The sequence below is a fragment of the Dipodomys ordii genome, unplaced genomic scaffold, assembly GCF_000151885.1.
Source record: "Dipodomys ordii isolate 6190 unplaced genomic scaffold, Dord_2.0 Scaffold122, whole genome shotgun sequence".
In the NCBI taxonomy this organism is placed as follows: domain Eukaryota; kingdom Metazoa; phylum Chordata; class Mammalia; order Rodentia; family Heteromyidae; genus Dipodomys; species Dipodomys ordii.
Window position 1 is genome coordinate 6728610 of NW_012267338.1, and position 18189 is coordinate 6746798.

The 18189-nt window shown below is 38.6% G+C and overlaps 1 protein-coding gene across 2 annotated transcripts in view; it reads right to left on the reverse strand.

Moving 5' to 3' along the window:
* Nucleotides 1–18189, reverse strand: part of Unc5c (unc-5 netrin receptor C) — a 330146-nt gene that overhangs the window by 29216 nt on the left and 282741 nt on the right. The window contains exons 8-11 of one of the 2 annotated variants that reach the window (XM_013029729.1): nt 15140–15196; nt 12975–13166; nt 11871–12215; nt 8929–9016 (exon numbers count right to left, since the gene is read on the reverse strand). In XM_013029729.1, the coding sequence (XP_012885183.1) occupies nt 8929–9016; nt 11871–12215; nt 12975–13166; nt 15140–15196 (682 nt within the window). The remainder of the gene's footprint in view (nt 1–8928; nt 9017–11870; nt 12216–12974; nt 13167–15139; nt 15197–18189) is intronic. The other variant, XM_013029730.1, reaches the window with a different exon arrangement.

Sequence of the window (18189 nt, forward strand, 5' to 3'; positions counted from 1 at the left end):
TGCTTTAAACACATCTCCAATTACGATCTACTGCTATCAAAATGTTACTCGCTCAACTCAAATGACCAAAAATATCCCTAGTAGAATGAGTACAATCTGCCTTGCTCAGATCTTCTCCATAGCTCTGTGACCCGCATTTCGCTCATTTTATTTCATGCATTTGAAAACTGTCATGATCTCTCCAAAATCTTCTCTCTTACAGAACGCATCTCTTTATTTTTACGCAGTGCCAACTGGAAAAACATGGTGTCCAGAACTTTTCTTGTATTTGCTCCAACGTTTTCATATGCAGATTGTCAACATTTCAGTGTTCCCATTAACCTAGATATCTCAAAATGAATCTAATATTCAACTAGATTGTATAAGCCCGGTCAGGGGAGACTACCATTTTCTTTGATTAGAATAGATATATTCATCCCATGGTAGTTTATTGCCTTAGTGTATTCTTAACCAAGAAAGTCCTTATAAATACTACTTATCAGGCTCTAGTTAGAGGCATGATGGAGAGAGGATTGTTAAAGAAGGTGAAGAAGGTCCTCAGAAAAGTAATTTTTTAGCTTAAACCTTTCCATTCCTAACAAGAGGCTCATAGGTTAAGTCCATGTAGTTCTGTTTATAGTAATGAGTTTTGAACCCAGTTACAAACTTTTGTATTTGCCTTTCAAATTTTACCTTAAAAGATTCAGTGATTTTTCTAAAACTATATTTTTACTACTTTTACATAGTTGTACTGAGGCATTACTGTAGAACATGTCAGTCAGAGTAAATTTCTAACGCTGTCTTTTCTCTAAATATAGGTTCTCTCTCCTAGTCTTTTATCCTTCATATATACCCTATGTCCTCATTACAACCACTGATAATGCTGTGACACAGAATAAGCCAGTGACCTTCTCAAGGACAACAGTTAATACCTCTCTCCCTTCTAACATCAATATTTCTCAGTTATGCACTGGCATCAAAATACAAACCCATTAAAATATACATTGTCCAGTCGATATCCTTGCATTTTGTTCACATAGATATTAAAAGGGTCGTATTAAGTTCCTTTATAATTACAACGGCTACTTGAAATGGATTTTTCTCCAGTCTGTATAGTTTATATATTATTTATTATATCTGAAGAAGTCAGTTTGTATCTATAGCTTACCAACATTTAACACTCAATGCAGGATATTAGCTATTATTTTCCTTAGCATTGTTGGGAGTCATTTCCCCATGGATTTCTCATGTTACTGTATGTTCTTGACTATTTTCAAAGCTTCTGGGTAGTCACTTTAGGAGATACAGATAGTGCCTGCTTCTGGAACAAATGGCAGTCATGGCTACTTCTAATTGTAAAAGACTAAGGTTTTCTAAGCTCAGAGAGTGTAGCTGTTAAGTTTCTAGATGTCATCTGACCTTTGCATCATCCTTTGGGAATCTCAACTCAGGAAACCTGATAAAAATGATACTTCCTTGATACTATCATTGCTGTGACTAATAAACTGGCTGTGTCTCTGACCCGAGTCTCATGTCTTTTATCAGCTCCCAAAATACTGTGGTAGCCAACCTGATAGCTCATAAGCAGGGCCAATTTTTACAGGTTTAACAGCTGAGGACTATTATCACCTGTAAGAATCAATTAAGATTGGTAATTATTACCCTTAGTAAGCCTTGACTATCATTGGTTTTACTTATCAGCCTATGTCTTTGCTTTTCTTATATTGAGAAACTGACAACAAGCTGTACCTACTTTTGGTCTTTCAGCATCACTTCTACTTTGAATAACGAGTTGTCTTTATTAAATCTAGTGTTTTCTAGGAGCTTGGCAATATACTTGATTTGAAATCATCAAGTTAGTGGCAGAAGCTTGAGACCTCATTACTTCTCTCTATGCCACTTTGCCTTCCATTTTCTCTTGACCCAGCATGTCTTTCTTCTTTCCAGTCTAAAACTCTCTCTCTGATAACACTGCTGAAGTTGTACTTTCCATGTGTTATAGATAGAAGTACACTATCTGCCTTTGGCAGTGACATTCTTATTGCTTAATTCTACTTTTCCTACCAGGAGAGGAAAAGTACAATGATTGAATTTCCTGAGCACTACTCTTACCTTTCAGTGACAAGTGTACCTTAAGAAGTAGGCACGAAACTTTTATGGCAGGAGACTAAAGTGGAATCTACTTCAAGTGGCCCTTACAAGATAGTTGGGGATGGGAAACATCTGTCTCTCAGTATGGTGTTAGCAGCCGGTGCCTGAAGACAGGAAGAGGGAGGGTCCTCTCATCATTGAGTTGGAACAGAAGGGAGAAGGGCACTCCCTGCTGGGACAGTGAGCTGTCAGCTGGGTACTCTCTAACACACCCCTGGCATGCAATATTGATGGGCACAGTTCTTGGAAGAGGGACAGCAATGAAAGGTGGGGGGGGGGAGAAGGAGGAGTAATAGGTGTCAAAAGAATTTATTAACCCAGCGAGGTGCAAGCATGTAATGAATAGGAAAGTAATGAAGTGGAATTGATAACAGGGCATGAAACACAAAGAAGAAATAATCATGAAAACTTCTTATATGCTTTCACATATAAAAAGGATTGTGGGATTGAAACTGGAAACACTGCAGAGCAAAAATACAGGCCAGGAAAGACTGAGGTAAGATTTAACTGTGCAGAGCCAAAGGTCAGCATGTGGAAATTCATATTTCTTTCGTGTTTAGAAAGTGAGGATAAAAATACATAAAACAAAATAGGGATCTCATTCAAGATTTTGCAGCGAAGGATAGCACTCCTTCCTGTGTCATGTGCCATTGACGCTGTTCAAGGAAACAGTGTTCTCCCTGTGAATTGTCCATGATATGGAAATAAAACAGATCAAAACTTAGCAGCCAGCCGGATGCCGGTAGCTCAAACCTGTAATACTAGCTACTCAGGAGGCTGAGATCTGAGGATCGTGGTCTAGAAGTGGTGTTGTGGTTCAAGTGGTAGAGTACTAGCCTTGAGCTGAAGAGCTGAGGGACAACACCCAGGCCCAGAGTTCAAGCCCCAGGACCAACCATAAACAAACAAACAACAAACTAAAAACAACAAAACAGTAGCAGAAGCAGTAATTAAGTACTAGAAACTCAGCAATGGTCAATGAATGAAATTATAAAGCCTCTTGAAGGTCCAATCAGTATTACATTGAGGTAAATACTGGATGCGTTCTGAGGACAAAGATCACAAGACAAAGTTGGTTTCCTGAAAGGCATTTTTTTCCCTCTCCTTCTTTGCTGTTGTGATCAGTAGGGAGAACTACATAAAAGCGTACAACTTATTAAACTTTTCTATAAGCAGTAGCACTTGTTGCTCATGTAAGGTAATTTATACTTCCTCCTTTCCCAAAAAGCAACCTGAAATCCAGAGACCTTAACACTCTTGCCTAAAGATGCAGGGCTAAGTTACCAGCACAGCTAGATTTCAAATACACGTTATTTAGTTATTTTTTTTCACACTGTGATATATTTTGGGTTGCTTATAATGGGCTGAAAGCACTTTTTGTTGGGTCTGTTTTGCTAGATCAAAGCTCTTTGAAAAGAATCTATGTCTGTCCACCTCTGGGTGGACATGAGATGTCTTCTGTGGAGCATGCATTTTCTTTTTTTTTTGTAATGTCTCTTGGGATGACAATCTCACCCCAGGCTCAGCTGCCTTTTAAAGCATGTGTCTCTCCAAATAACTGGAAACTTGAAATATTTGCATTCTAGATACCTGACAGAGGATATCCAACTTACTTGCTATCAAAAGCTCAATTGAGCAAAAAATATTACGGAAGCCACTCTGAAGGGTTTGCTATTATTTCCCTAGGGAGGCAGGGTTTAGTTTATCCCTGGATTAAGGTAGCATAGCTAAGCATTGTGTGCCAGAAAGAATGGCTGAATCCTTGTGGAATTATTTTATTGGCCTTAGCACAATCTACTTCCATTAAGGGACACTACCAGAAGCAGCTGTTGAGATTCCTTGTTATTTTCAGATATGCTGTCGATTATATATCTCAACAAAAATGTCTTCTTTATGAGGAACCAAAGCAGGAATGAATGAGCTTTTTGGCATAATTTGTCTTCATGAATATGTGGATCCGGTAATTTAGAGCATATATCCCTTCCCCTAGCCTTGCATTTTCCTTCCCTTTCTTTCTTGCTTTCTTTCTCTAATTAAAAAAGAAGCAGAGTTTTACTTTGTTGCTCCAACTGGACTTGAACCTGTAATCTTCTTGTCTCAGATTCCCTGGGTACTGGGATTATTGGTGTATGCCAAAATGTCTTGACATTTGAAAACTTTGAAATAGATGATTTATGATCTATTACCAAGAAATGTGCTTGGGAATATGCCAAGTATTTTACATTCTAATTGCTCACCTGACTATCTTATCTTTCACAGCATATTTTCCCATTATATTATCTTTTTTCATCCATTTTCTTAAAGTTTCCCCTTCCACCGGTGACACTGATCAAGATGTATTGTACACATCAATGGGCATGTTAATTTGAAACCCCTTTGTCTAACAGTTTAAAGATAATAAAAAAGAGGAAAAAACTCACTTTCTATTTTAAAGAAGGTGTTTTTATTATCTACTTGGAAGACTTTCTCTGTTAGTCAGATTTTTGTAAGTCAACGCTATTTAGAGCTGAGAGAGAATAAACTTTACACATGTCTAGACTCTACTGCCTTCTTTATTAAAGAGAAAGGAACTAGAACTCAGAAATGAGAAAGGGTTGTGTACTGAAGAGAAGAAATACCTTCGAGTTTCACCCAGAAATAATGCCAATCTGGTGGATCTATAGGATAAGGTTACCTCATCAGTAACTTACACCTTAACCCATTCCCTTTTTTCTTCCATGTTACTTGTGTTTCAACTCAGGGGTCTGGCCTTATGCTTTTTAATTAAAAAAATTCTTTTTACTAGTCATGGGGCTTGATCTCAAGTCCTGGGCATGGCCTCTGAGCTTCTTTTGCTCAAGGCTAGCACCATACCACTTGAGCCTCAGCCTCACTTCCTGCTTTTCCTTTTCATGTGGGACTGAAAGTGTTTCATGCATGCTAGGCAAACACTCTACCAATAAGCCACTTTCCCAACCCTGGCCTTGTACTTTTAACACATGTTCCAACCACATGAGCCATGTCCCCAGACCTCTCTGCTTCAGTTATTTTTCATGTAGAGTCTTGCTTTTGTTTTATGTATGTATGTATGTATGTATGTATTGCCCTGTAACCACTGCAACCCTCCTGTTTACCCTTCTTGATTAGCTGGGATGACTAGTGAGTGCCATCATGCCACCAAAGTATTTATCAAATGAGTTGGGGTGTCCCAAACTTCTGTCTGGGGTTGGTCTTGAATGGTAATCTCAGATTTAGCCCCTTGTGTCCCCAGTATCTGGCGTGATGGGTGTCAACCACTGAATCTACCTAAAGTGCAAGACACCGACTCAGACCCTCTCTCCTCACACCAAGCTTGTTGCAGGAGCCAACCTGGCACTAAGCCTTCAGGAAGAGGCTGTTCCCTCTACCAGTGCCTTCCATCTGTACACCGTCACCAGATCAATCATTATTTCTTTCTATTTTGTGGGGGGGTCAGTCAAGGGGGTCAGGGCCTGGGTACTGTCACTGAACTTTTTTGCTCAAGGCTAGCACTCTACCACTTTGAGCCATTTCACTGCTTCTAGTTTTCTGGTGATTAATTGAAAATAACAGCCTCATGGATTTTCTTGCCCAGGCTATCTTCGAACCATGATCCTCAGATTTCAGTTTCCTGAGGAACTAGGATTTTAGGTATGAACCACTAGTGCCCAGAACGAACCAATCTTTAAAAAACACTATTATTCCTGCTGTGCAGAAACCTATGTGCCTTGCTGTAGGTCACACAGAAAAGAGTTCCCATTCTGTTTACTTTTATATTTGGACTGATTTTTCAGCCTTTGATAAAATGGGTAGGTGAGTACAGAGCACACAAGAAAGGGGTAAAAAATAACCCTGAAATCTTCAGTATGAAGTGTCTGTGTGTGTGTGTGTGTGTGTGTGTTTTAAAACACTGACAAAAGGAAAAGTCTCAATTACACTCATTAAAAAAAATTGTTCCTAGAAGCAAGGCAAAGAAAAGGGCCACATTAGTACATGAAACACAGAAATGATATTCAGATGGAGAGCAAGGCTTTCCAGCCTCTTTGGAGCTCTGAAGAGTAGGAGAGACAAGACTCTTGAGCACAGTCGGGCTGTTCTGCTCTTTGTTGAGACATGACTTGTCCCATCTCTGGCTCCTCAGCTTCTGCACCTGCCAGACCGTGCTTTCCTTACAGCATATTCAGTCTCGATAAAGCCCCCTTTGTCACACTCCCCATGCCACATGTAATTAAGTTCATGCCTCCCTTCAGACAATCCGCATCAGCAGATGACCAGCTTGGATGTCATCCAGCTGGACGCACACCCAGTTTTGGATGCCATCTGAGGAATCAGCAAAGAAGAAATCTGGACAGAGATGTTCAGAATTTTCCTATAAATGCTTTGAAGTGATACACGACCATTTCCTGATGCCCTCCTGTGTCTTCTCCCAGTAAAAGTTCTGGCCTGTATTACATGAGCATCCGAAGGGTCTTTAGTGAGCCATAGAAAATGTGTTCAAATGCACGATAAGAAGGCAGAGGCCTGGTGTGTTGTATTGGTCTTATGTGGGAGAAACAGCACATTATAACTGGCAGAATTGCCTTGAAGAGTGAATGGAATGAAGAGTATGCAAAACTAAGTGGCGGAGAAACTTTGCATTACTATTATATTCTAAAACAAATTCTTACTCTTGTGTTTTCATAAGAAAAACACAATGTGGATCACAACAGAAAATTAGGGGCGAGAGGAATTCTCATTTGTCTGACACAGTCATCTTTGGGTGTTGGTTCTTTGTTTCACGGTCTCTGGTACATAGTTTTTTTTAGGTACTGAGCTGTCTCCAGCTTTGTGTTCATAGACACAACTTCTCTAATAAACATTAGATCTAACAGTCATTGCTGGTGCACCTCCCTTGTTAGCATAGCAAGGAGTGAGTTGCTTCTTTTCCTTTGTAGTCAAAGACAGGGGGACCTAGAAACAGTTGTCTGGCTCTATCAATATTCTATTGTCTTTCCTCCACTTAAAAGGTTCTATCACCCTAGCTAGGGTATCACTGTATGATGGGAAGCAAAGCTAAAGGAAGGGCAGGAGATTATCTGTCTCCTTTCAGGGTCAACCTATCACTATGGTAGACTTAAGCCTCGAACTTTAGCTGAAGATAATAGTAATCACATGAAAGGAGGAGACCATGAAGACCTCATGGCTTCTTAGCCAAAAGCACAATCCATTATTTGCTTCTGCTTAAACGAAATGTCCAGGCTGGCAAAGGCCTTGATGGATGAATGTTTAATGTTAACCTTGACTCTGGACACAAGCAAATAAATAAAAAAGATCTTAGAGTTTGCAAATCTTTTTTTTCTTGTTAGAGCAAAAGAGAGTTCTGATGGCTTATGGATTTATTTGGCATAGGGAATGAATATTTGATGTTGGTAAATACAAACCTTTTAGTGATTTTTCTGTTGCTCAAACTTAAGGCACGAATAACATTAAGGAAAAATTTAAAAAATTCTCTAATTCTGGTTATTTGTGCAGGTTTATTTGTACAATGACCTGAGGGGGGGGCAGGAAATGTTCTAGGTCAGCATGATTATAAATACCAATATCTGTACCTGAGTGCATAAGGAAGCTACTGAAAATGGAGACTAAAAATGGATGTTGTTCCAAAGATGAGAGCAGAGGAGAGGAAAGGAGAAATGTGAGGTAATGATAACCTAGTTTTGAATTTGTCACTCAGGCTTTGTAGAGCTCAGCGATGAGAGGCAGTGCCGATCCCTCTTCACTATCACAATTTGTTAAAAAAAGGAATTTACCATTCTTCAGATATATTAATCAGACATACTCTAACTCACCATTTAATGCACATACTTTTTGTGGGAATTAATCAAGCAAGACTTTCTATGATTCATTAGAGACTGAACTGAAAATCTGTCTTCCTTCCTCTTCCTTCCTTCCTTCCTCCCTTCCTTCCTTCCTTCCTCCCTTCCTTCCTTCCTCCCTTCCTTCCTTCCTTCCCTCCCTCTATTTTTGTGTTAGCCCCAGGTCTTGAACTCAGGACCTGGGCACTGTCCTTGAGCTTTTTTTTTTTTTGCTCAAGACTAGTACTCTACCATTTGAACTATATCTCCTCATCCAGCTTTCTGGTGGTTAATTGAAGACCAGTCTCAAGGGCTTCTGTGCTCTGGCTGGCTTGGAACCGCGATCCTCAAATCTCAGCCTCCTGAGTAGCTAGGATTACAGGTGTGAGCCACCAGTGCCTGACTTCTTGTTTTCACGTAAATAAAACTTCGTATTTATGATTAGGACGCATTCAAAATAGAACCGTCTAATTCAATTTGGTTTAGCCAACCCTAAAGACACTTTGAATATTCTAAAGTGTGGAATTTATAAGCATAAAAAATATAAAAGATGTTTTTGCTAGGAAGAGGAAGAATGTGTGTATGTCTGTGCTATGTTGGGGTAGGAGAGGGAGGTCAAGGATGAAGGAGAAGCCCAATCCTTTTTTGATCTTTATAATGGGAACAAACTGGATTCTTGAGTCAGGCCATGTGATCTCAGTGTCTGTGACTCACACAATTTCTCTGGACAATCCAAGCATCTTATTTTATTTTTTCTGACGTTCCACCCATACTCAAGATCTGCAAAAGTGTCTCCTCAAGTTTCAAAGGTGAAGAAAAGTACACACTTGATTTGTTATAAGTCTAGGGAAAAATGCATGTCAAGGTAAAAAATATGTTGGGTTCATTATTTCCATTATTTATTATTATTCTCCTGCAAGCTAGACATTGATACAGTTCAAATGCATCAGAAAAAAAGCATATTTACCTCATACTTTCTTTCCTGTGTACTGTCACATACATTTCGTAGACTCTCCCTTGGGGAATGGCCCCGGCAGGAATCAGCAAGCTTACTCCTGAACGGCAAAAGAAAAAAAGTGTAAGACCCATTAATCAAGAGGAAACTTCTAGAATCTTTTTGCAGTGAGCAAAAGGGAATGAAGGGATTGTGTGATCGTGGAGCCCTAAACTTGTTTCCTGTTCTCTAAAAACCTGTGACTATTCCCAGGAATTCTGCTTTCTTCTCTGTTGGCCTTACTGAGAATCCACCTTCTGAACTGTTAGGGGATTACTTAAAAGTGTGATGTAATTTTGAAATTCATGTTTGATTTAATAAGTAAGACAGATGGTTCTACTGTCATTTTCCTTGTAGAACACGGGAAAATCCAAAAGACTGCTATCAAAATCCCAAACCGGGGTAATAGTCCATTGTTTCTAATAAAAAAAAATCCTCCCAAGATTCAAAGTGAGGGAAATGCTAAACTGACTTCAGATATATAAAAATATTTTTTGTCCTGAAATATCTGGTTATCATTAGTGTTATTTCGTAATAGAAAAAGAACTGGTTGACAAGTTACAGTATTATGCATAACTCTAGAAAAGTGAGCAATTGCTAGTTTAGCCACAAAGTTGGTCAGAGCCTTTGTAGTTGGTTGCTAGGTCACGCTCTTAGCTGAACAAATTGGGCTGAGCTGTGTTCTAAGCTAACTGTGCCGGTAGCAATAGTATGAAAATGTCCCCTTGCACAAGAATCACCTGGAGTGTAATTTAAAACACAGATTACTGAACTTTACTCCACAGTGTCTGATTCTGAAGGTCTGGGAGGGTGAGTGGTTAACTTTTGAGTTCTAACTGGATTCCAGGTGATGACCAGGTTGGTGATCTGGGTCCAGTGTTGGAGAACACCAGCCTGCATTACTGATCATCAGCACAGACAGTGATTCTGGGTAGTCGGCACTGAGAGCCGTTGGGGGGCTATAATTTTTTTCCCTATGAAATACACTTAACTCAGCTCTATAAAAGTTAATAGAGTATCCTTGTATGTACTGTGTTTGGCACTGCTATGAAGGCCAAGAAGTAAAAGCTAGTTCTTGTCCCTGACTAACATGTAATTCAATTAGTAAGGAAGTAGACTAGGCCAAATGAGTATGAAGCAGTAAGAAAGCTTGCCCAAACCATGTTGGGAAATCTTAAAAATAAAGAATGGTGTGTTCCGGGGAAAGAGGTAGTCATAGCTGGCAAAGCTGGATGACGATGCTGGCGTGTGCTTTTGAAAAGGCAAGTGATCAGAGAGCTGTGGAGTTGGGAATGTGGGATTGTGGTGCCGGTGAAAGAATGTTTTATGCTGGCTCAGAGCAGGAATGGAATGACTGCGTATGAGGCTACCTAGACTCAGACTCAAAAGTCATGAAATGGACCCTTATCATTACAGGGATTAAAAAACACATGCAAACTAAAAAGAATAATTTCTGACACATCCTAGCTATTCAGGAGGCTGAGATCTGAGAATCACAGTTCAAAGCCAGCCCAGGCAGGAAATTCCCTGAGACTCTTATCTCCAATAAACCACTAGAAAACCGGAAGTGGCGCTGTGGCTCAAGCGGTAGAGCGCTCGCCTTGAGCTGAAGAGCTGAGGGACAGTGACCAGGCCCAGAGTTCAAGCTCCACAACCAACAAAAGAAAACAAAAACTAAAACTTTTATAATTATTCACGTTGGAAAATGGGAATAAAAAGCAGAGTCTAATACATACCATAGAGGAAATTACTGTGTTAGAAACATTTATAACATTCAAACTGGGAAAATAGTAGGATATATTTTTGATGGGATTATTATGAGTACATATCATGATTTTTGGAGCATGCATGTAGAATGAGAATTAATGAGAAAAAAAGTATTTTGTAGAAAATATGCTCTTAGGTACATAAAAATATATTGAAAATGTATTTTTCAATATATTTCAAAGACATATTGAAAAAGTGATTTCTATTACATATTACAATTTTATTAAAATACCTTTTTTAAGATTTCAGGTTCAAAAGTTACTAAAGCATTAACATGGGAGTTTGAATGAAAAGAATCAAAGAAGTTTTATATTCAGGCCTAGAGAGTCATGAGGTTTTCTTGACTGTATGTATGTGTAACGTAACATAGTGTTATGTTACAGTAACACACTAAGTTAGGCTGCTTCTATTTATTGTATTTAAAAGTACTCAGAGTCTTGCCCAAAAGAGTTAAGGTATATTCAAAGAAGAAGCCACTGGCCTTTGTATGACCTGAGGTTCCAACCTATTCCCACTATTACTAAATGAATTCAAATCTTCAACAGCATCACTACCTTTAATACAAAAGACAGCTGTAAGGCTTTTTGTTTAGATGCAGATATACTGCATAATACACCTGAAGAAGAAGCTGACAGGTAGATATCTCAAAAGTTAGAATGACAACCTGACAATCACTTTATGATTGAAGATTGTTATGAAGAGTTAAGTTCATAAATGAAGACTTGATGTCTATTACGATGTTTCTTGTCATGTAAAAATTAGTATTCTGAGGTAATTGTTTCTTTTTATTAAATTGGAATTGAACCAACTCCTGTTTTCAAATTAAGTCATCCTCTAAAGGGCTAGCGGCTGGGAGAGATCCTGGCTTACTGTTACCTTCTGATTTTGTACTATAGAGAAGGTCAGTGACAGTTGTGAATTATAGCTCAGGAGAAAGTCTTGAGTGTAATATTTTTGGAGGAGTTGGTTGGGGGAAGATGATAAATGGTTGGCAAATGTTTGCCTGAAGTTGTTTGATTTATATCAAAAGCAGACTTAGGTTAAATAGGCGACTTTAACTGTTCAGGTCTAATAAAAGCAATAAAGAACTAGGAGCAAAAGTATTCCTTCAAGACACTTCTTTGCCAGTTACACCTTTTAAGAATTACCTGCATTGGGCACGATGAGGTGACCTCCAAGAGAGTTGAAGGTGCCAAAGGCAGTGCAGGATGGATCCGTCTGCCTGGCGAGACTCTGGTTCTTCAGGTTGAGGGCCTCATTTTCCAGTAAGGACTGGGTCATCTGTGGAGAGAGCTTGGATGTGAACTCAGAGAGGTCGTCTTGGGGAGTGACGGCTCCTGAGGTGTTGTATACTTTGATTTTCAAGTTGGGCAGTGGATCGAGAATTGGAGAATTGGTCATTGGGATTTTGTCTGAGACATCATGCAGAGCATAGACAGGTCCCCTGTACATGGCTGCAGCTGACGTGAGGTCTGGGGGCACTGCCAGAAGATCTGAAAGAGAAAAGAAGTACAGTTATATTCTCCATGTAGGCCAGTGTACATTAGTGAGACAAAAGCAAAGCAGTTCATATTGGCGATGGATGGACTTCAAGGCTTTGATAATAACAGCACAATCAGACAATATGTATTCATTTAATTATTGGTTACAAGTAAGAAACCCATTTAATTCCATATTTATTTTTTGGGTACCTATTTATTACATCTAAAGCACTTTTCTGTTTCAACAGATCAGATTGAACAATAAGTCCCACGAGAACACTATTTGGTAACCTTGGTCCTTTTGCGCTGGCTTGGGCAAAAGCAAGAGACCCTATGTGAGAAATAAATTTTAAAAAATGTAAAAGATTAGGGTTGTGTTTCATGCATTAGAGTAGATGGCTTGCCAAGCAAATGTGAAACTTGAGTATACCCTGTGCCCTCCCCCAAAAGGGTAAATGAGACGAGGAAGTCATTTGCTGAGTCTATGTGCTTTTCTTTCTTTTTTTCCAGATAGAAGACTATATATCAGGACAGAACCACCTGTCAGGAAAGAGGCAAAAAGATGATTTGTGCACTTTGTCAACTCTCATTCATTATGTTGAATGTCCTCCAAGCTGGGTTCTGTAATGAAAAAGTCAATCAAAGTCATTATCCTCATGAGTTTATGTTCTAGCTGAACTGAGTGACCCAAATGTCACCAGATTCAGAGCCATACAAGGGAAGAAGTTCCCATGTGTGAATGAGAGGGTGAGGACTGGAATGCCCACTGACCTTGTCTGGCTGCCTTGATGTTCACAGGCTGGAAGCCCCCGTTGAGTGCGGAAGAGTCAATGATATCAGACTCAAAGTCACGATGATTCTTCCGATACACAAACAGGGCCACCACGACAGAGATGGCCAGGCAAACGATCACTGCTATCACGATCCCAACATAGAGAGCAACATCATCTGAATCAGGTGCAGCTAGAAAGGAACGGATGAAACATCGGACCAACTCTTTGTAGAGCCTTCCCACGGTACAAATATGCATCACTGTAATTTTCCCCGACATTTATTGCTTTATTTTTATAGGTTAATTTCAAGTCTATCTCAAAAGCTATATAAAATGACTGTGGCCTTTTGGTGGAAAATTATCTCTGATTTCTTTTTCTTTCTCACTCTGCATCAATCCACCCACTAATCTATCTTATAATTGGGCAGCATAACAGACCATTTATTGCCAGGCATATAATGTAACGGAAGCTAAAACCATCCCAACCCACAGAGGAGAAAAGTTTATGATTCCTTTCAGGTGAAAAAAGTTTAGAAGGTGTTTTGAATTCACTGATTGTTCTTTAAAAACAGAGAGCAGGGTTAAACATTTCTGGGCATGCTTTGAATCTCTGTATTTATGGAACCAGAATGTATTTGTAAGCATCAATCCCAGTCATTAAAAAAACTTTCCTGAGAAGGCTTCTCACTTCCTCTAAGTCAATGGAGAGGGTGAATGGGAATGGTTCAACTAAGCAAGGCAAATATAAGAAGCAAACATGCTAGATTAGAAAGGTGTATTTAGAGAAGAACAAGATATGGGGGCAGAGGTTAATGCCTACGACCTTCTTAATCCGAGCCTTCAATGTAGATACTGTATGATCTCTGAGAACTGAAAGTTTTTACAGGCCCTTGGCAGTAATTTATATTTGGGATGCTCGCTACGGAAAGAAAACATAGCTCTAAGGTGTCCTAGGTAAGATAAAAGCCTGGCTTAGTGATCACAGATTATTAAGGAAGGAAAGTAACCAGTTGATGGACACAAAGTGCCATGCATTGAAGGCCTATTTTGTGGTAAAGGAAAATGAGATGGTTCTATCAATGATTCACGTTGCCTTGCTGACATGGAACATGCTTTAATCCAACTAGAAACAGTGAGAAGCTGAAATTAAAGCAAACAGAATTTAGAAATGGATGAATCACCTGGGCATTGTTAACTCTCTGTGTCTTGGGTTCTATGAAACATAAAAATGATTCAGTAGAGTCAACCGAATCTGCTCTGTTGGCTGTACAAGACCTAGCTAGGTTGGAACTCTAGGTGGTTATTTTTATATAATACATACTTTTGGAGGAGAGAGAATTTTCAAATCCATACATCCTGTGACCTCTTAAAATTTGAGGTTGCACCACCCATTCCTTGGATAATTTATAAGGGAAAAGAGCTTCTTGTCTCATTACTTAGGAGCTTACATTGTAACGCATTTGCTCCCTACCAGCCATTAACTAATTCTCCATTGGAAATGGCTCTCTTTTATGTTTTTTGTTTTAAAGTACTATGAAAGAACTGTGCTTTCTTTTTTTTAAAAAAAGGTATTACTTTCCCCCAAATTTCCCGATTTCACTTTCCTGTCAATCTAGTCAATATTGACAGCTATCCCTCCCCATCCCAGAAATCTAGTGATATCTCAAATACTCTTGATTATGTCAACATTGGTTTCCATGAGGTGACTCCACTTCACTGTTGGGTTATACTCAAAGCTCTGTAGTAGGATTCTGAATTGTAGTCTGAATATTCCATTCTAAATCCTTAATGTTTTAACCTTACCAGGCCATAATTACTTATTCAACATTTATGATTTCCAGCACAATAGATGGTATTTTCTCAACCTTTCCCTTTCAGTATTTGAACTCTGCCCTTTATTTCTTTCAGCCTATTTCATGACATGTTTTCTCAGTGGCTGGGACCCGTGCTTCCAGTGGTAGATTGATAGATTTTAAAGCTGGTGGAGTCTTGAAATGACCCTTTTTTTCTCCTCAGCATTGAAAATCTAATTTGTTTTCATGTTAGAATATATTAGCCTCCTATTTCCTGTGTGCACATCTGTGATCGAAAGAAAGGCAAACTTGAACTGGGCAGTCGTATTAAATGATTATTCAGTAACATAAAATCCAGACATCAAACTTACAGGCAAATCCATATTCACTTTGGGTTCTCTGCTCAGTTGAAATAGGATAAATGAAACCTTGAAAAGAAAAGAAAAACAAAACAAAACAAAACAAAAATGGTAACAAAATTAAATTAATGAAGGAAACAAAATGGGAAGCATGAAAAATGGTTTAATTAAAAGACAAAGAAAAGAAACCTGTGGTTCTTTAAAATTCTGGTTCAGTACAGAATTATGATTTTTGCCTACTCTGTCTGCTTGTAGAGCTTCGCTAAGAATTAATAAGTAGGCAGATTGAATTTCAGAGCAAAAACTGGTCTCGAGTCACTAACTTTGGAGTGCTTAAACTCTTTCTTTTATTGAGCATAAACTCTAATGGATCTAATTTATTTCAGACATCAAGGGTCATTAGCATAAGCAAAATCTTTTTTCCTTATCCCTGCCATATGCTTTAATTCCCAGGACATTCTCAGAAGTCTCTAACCAGCTTTTTAAAAAAATTTAATCATAAAAGCTTTCTCTTGGTCTAACTGGACCAAAGAAGACCTTCCGTCATTGGTCAAAGGTTAAGCACCCATTTACTGAACTGAGCTATGACCACTGCTCCCCATCCACCTCCATCTACATTTTGGATTTTCTCTTGTTTTGTTTCACTTTAATTTAATATGATCCAATAGGGACTATTCAAGGCTGAGCATTTGGTCAAGGCAATGGGAACTGGATTGTTTTTCTTACATGAAATCATTTGAAAATCAATAGGGCCTTGACAGTATAAGGTTATCTATTGTAGGGTTTCAGAAGTATGCTGTAAATTAGGCAAAATACTAAACTCATCTCCCACATATGCAGACATTGTACCCATTTCCTTTTTCTTTACAGAGTATTCTGAAGTAGTACTTACTAATAATAGTAATACATTCTACTAATGATGATGTAAAACAGTGAAAGTAGGGAGCAAACTTTTTTTTTTTTTTTTTGGGTCCGGTTGTGGGGCATGAACTCTGGGCCTGGGCGCTGTCCCTCAGCTCTTCAGCTCAAGGCTAGCGCTCTACCACTTGAGCCACAGCGCCGCTTCCGGCTTTTTTCTTTTTGCTTATGTGGTGCTGAGGAATCGAACCCAGGGCCTCAGGCATGCAAGGCAAGCACTCTACCACTGAGCCACCTTCCCAGCCCCGGGAGCAAACTTTTTTTAAGGCAGAATACAAAACTTTTTGAAATGAGAAATAGATTGGAAAATTTGAAGCACAACTTCTAACTGGTACCCACATTTATCCAAGATTTAATACTCTGTATCCTACAAATTAACCAAATAATACAACACTCTTTGGATTAATCAAATGAACATTGAACACAAGTATATGAATCAAACATTTCTAGTAATACTCAAGGACAAAAAAAAAAACTAATCGAGGGAAAACCATGAACCACAGTTAATTGGTTCAAAATGAAAAGTCCAGAAAGCTTTAATACTAAAAGCAACTCTAAATCAAGCCTGTGGTAGCTCTTGTACAGTTTGTAGAATTCTCAGTTCTTACAAGCTATTTACCTATTTGGGAACTAATTCTGGGAAAACACACAGCGCTACTTTAATGAAAAAGAGGTTTGGTGCAGCACAGATACGTTTGCTTTGAATTAATTTTTAATGCTTTATTTTAGAGCAATGATTGCAGCCTCATACTTTTTAAAAATAAATATTATATTCCTTATTCCAGTTGTCTCAGTTCATGTATTAGGTTTGATTTTCATTTTTAAACATCTCTGTCTGGTAATAACCTTTTCCATTTGTATTCTGTGAACTCAATGGAAGGACAAGTGGGACAAATGGAGGCTTTTTAAAATACAAACTCAGACACAGAACAAAACACATTCACTGCTACTGAAGGAGACCTGACACAATGTCATTTTCTGGGAAGCAATGATGCTACATAGAAGACTTAATTTCTTGCATGTCAGAGGGCAAGGAAATTAGTATACAACAGGGTATTGGCAAATATTCTGCTGTTCATGTGGAAACTTTTGGTAAGCACCAGTGGGCCTGTTTAAGTAAGTAGAAGATCTGAATCTTTACTGGGACTTGAACTCAAGACCTTCAGCTCTCACTTGGATTTTTCCACTCAATATAGGCTCTACCACCTGAGCCACACCTCCACTTCTGACGTTCTGCTGGTTAATTCGAGCCAAGAGTTGCACAGACTTTCCTGCCCAGGTTGATGTTGAACCTTAATTTTCAGATCTCAGCCTGTTAAGTAGCTAGGATTACAACTATGAGCCATACATGCCTGGCTAAGAGTTGAGTCTTCTAAAAGGAAAAACTGATGTCCAGAGATAAAAAAAAATGGTCTAAAATTTCTCTCCACAAAGCAATTCTGGGTCTCCTCTGGATTACATCCCTACTTCCCAGGAGAATTTCTGTTCTTGACAAGAAGAATAAAGAATAATAGGAAGATTTTCATACCTTTAGGTTTAATTTTAAATTACCCACATTTATGTACATTTGGACCATAAGAAATATGTTTGTGCATGATAGCATTTTTTCTGAGATGTATATTTAATTTTAGGCACAGAATTTAAATGTACTCATTTATTCGTTCTTTCACTAACAAGTAGTCTTGAAAACTGTATTTTGGTTTCTATTCTAGACATGCTTTCCTATACTTGAGTTGAACAGTAAAGATGCAAGTGAGCAACGCAATATACACAATCATTTTAAGTACTGAAAATAAAGCCAAAAATTGTGAAAGGTAGTTCATACCTATCCTATGATTCCAGCTCCTCGTCAGGGGTATATAGAGAAAAGAATCTCTTTGAAAAGGCAATCTAAGTAAAAGCAGGAGACACAATTTCAAAACTTAACAAAAGCAAGAGGAATAGAATGATGTTTAAGTGGTAGAGGACTTGACCAGAACTATGTAAGGAAATAAAGAAAATAGGCAAAAAAGGCAAAATAATGTGATAGGGATGGCCAATTAGACAATTAGGGGAGAATGTTTTGCTGAGATAGAAGTTGAATTGCAACTTTAATGATAAAAAATCAGCCAAGTTAAGATTAGGGGAAAGTAAAGTTCTATGAA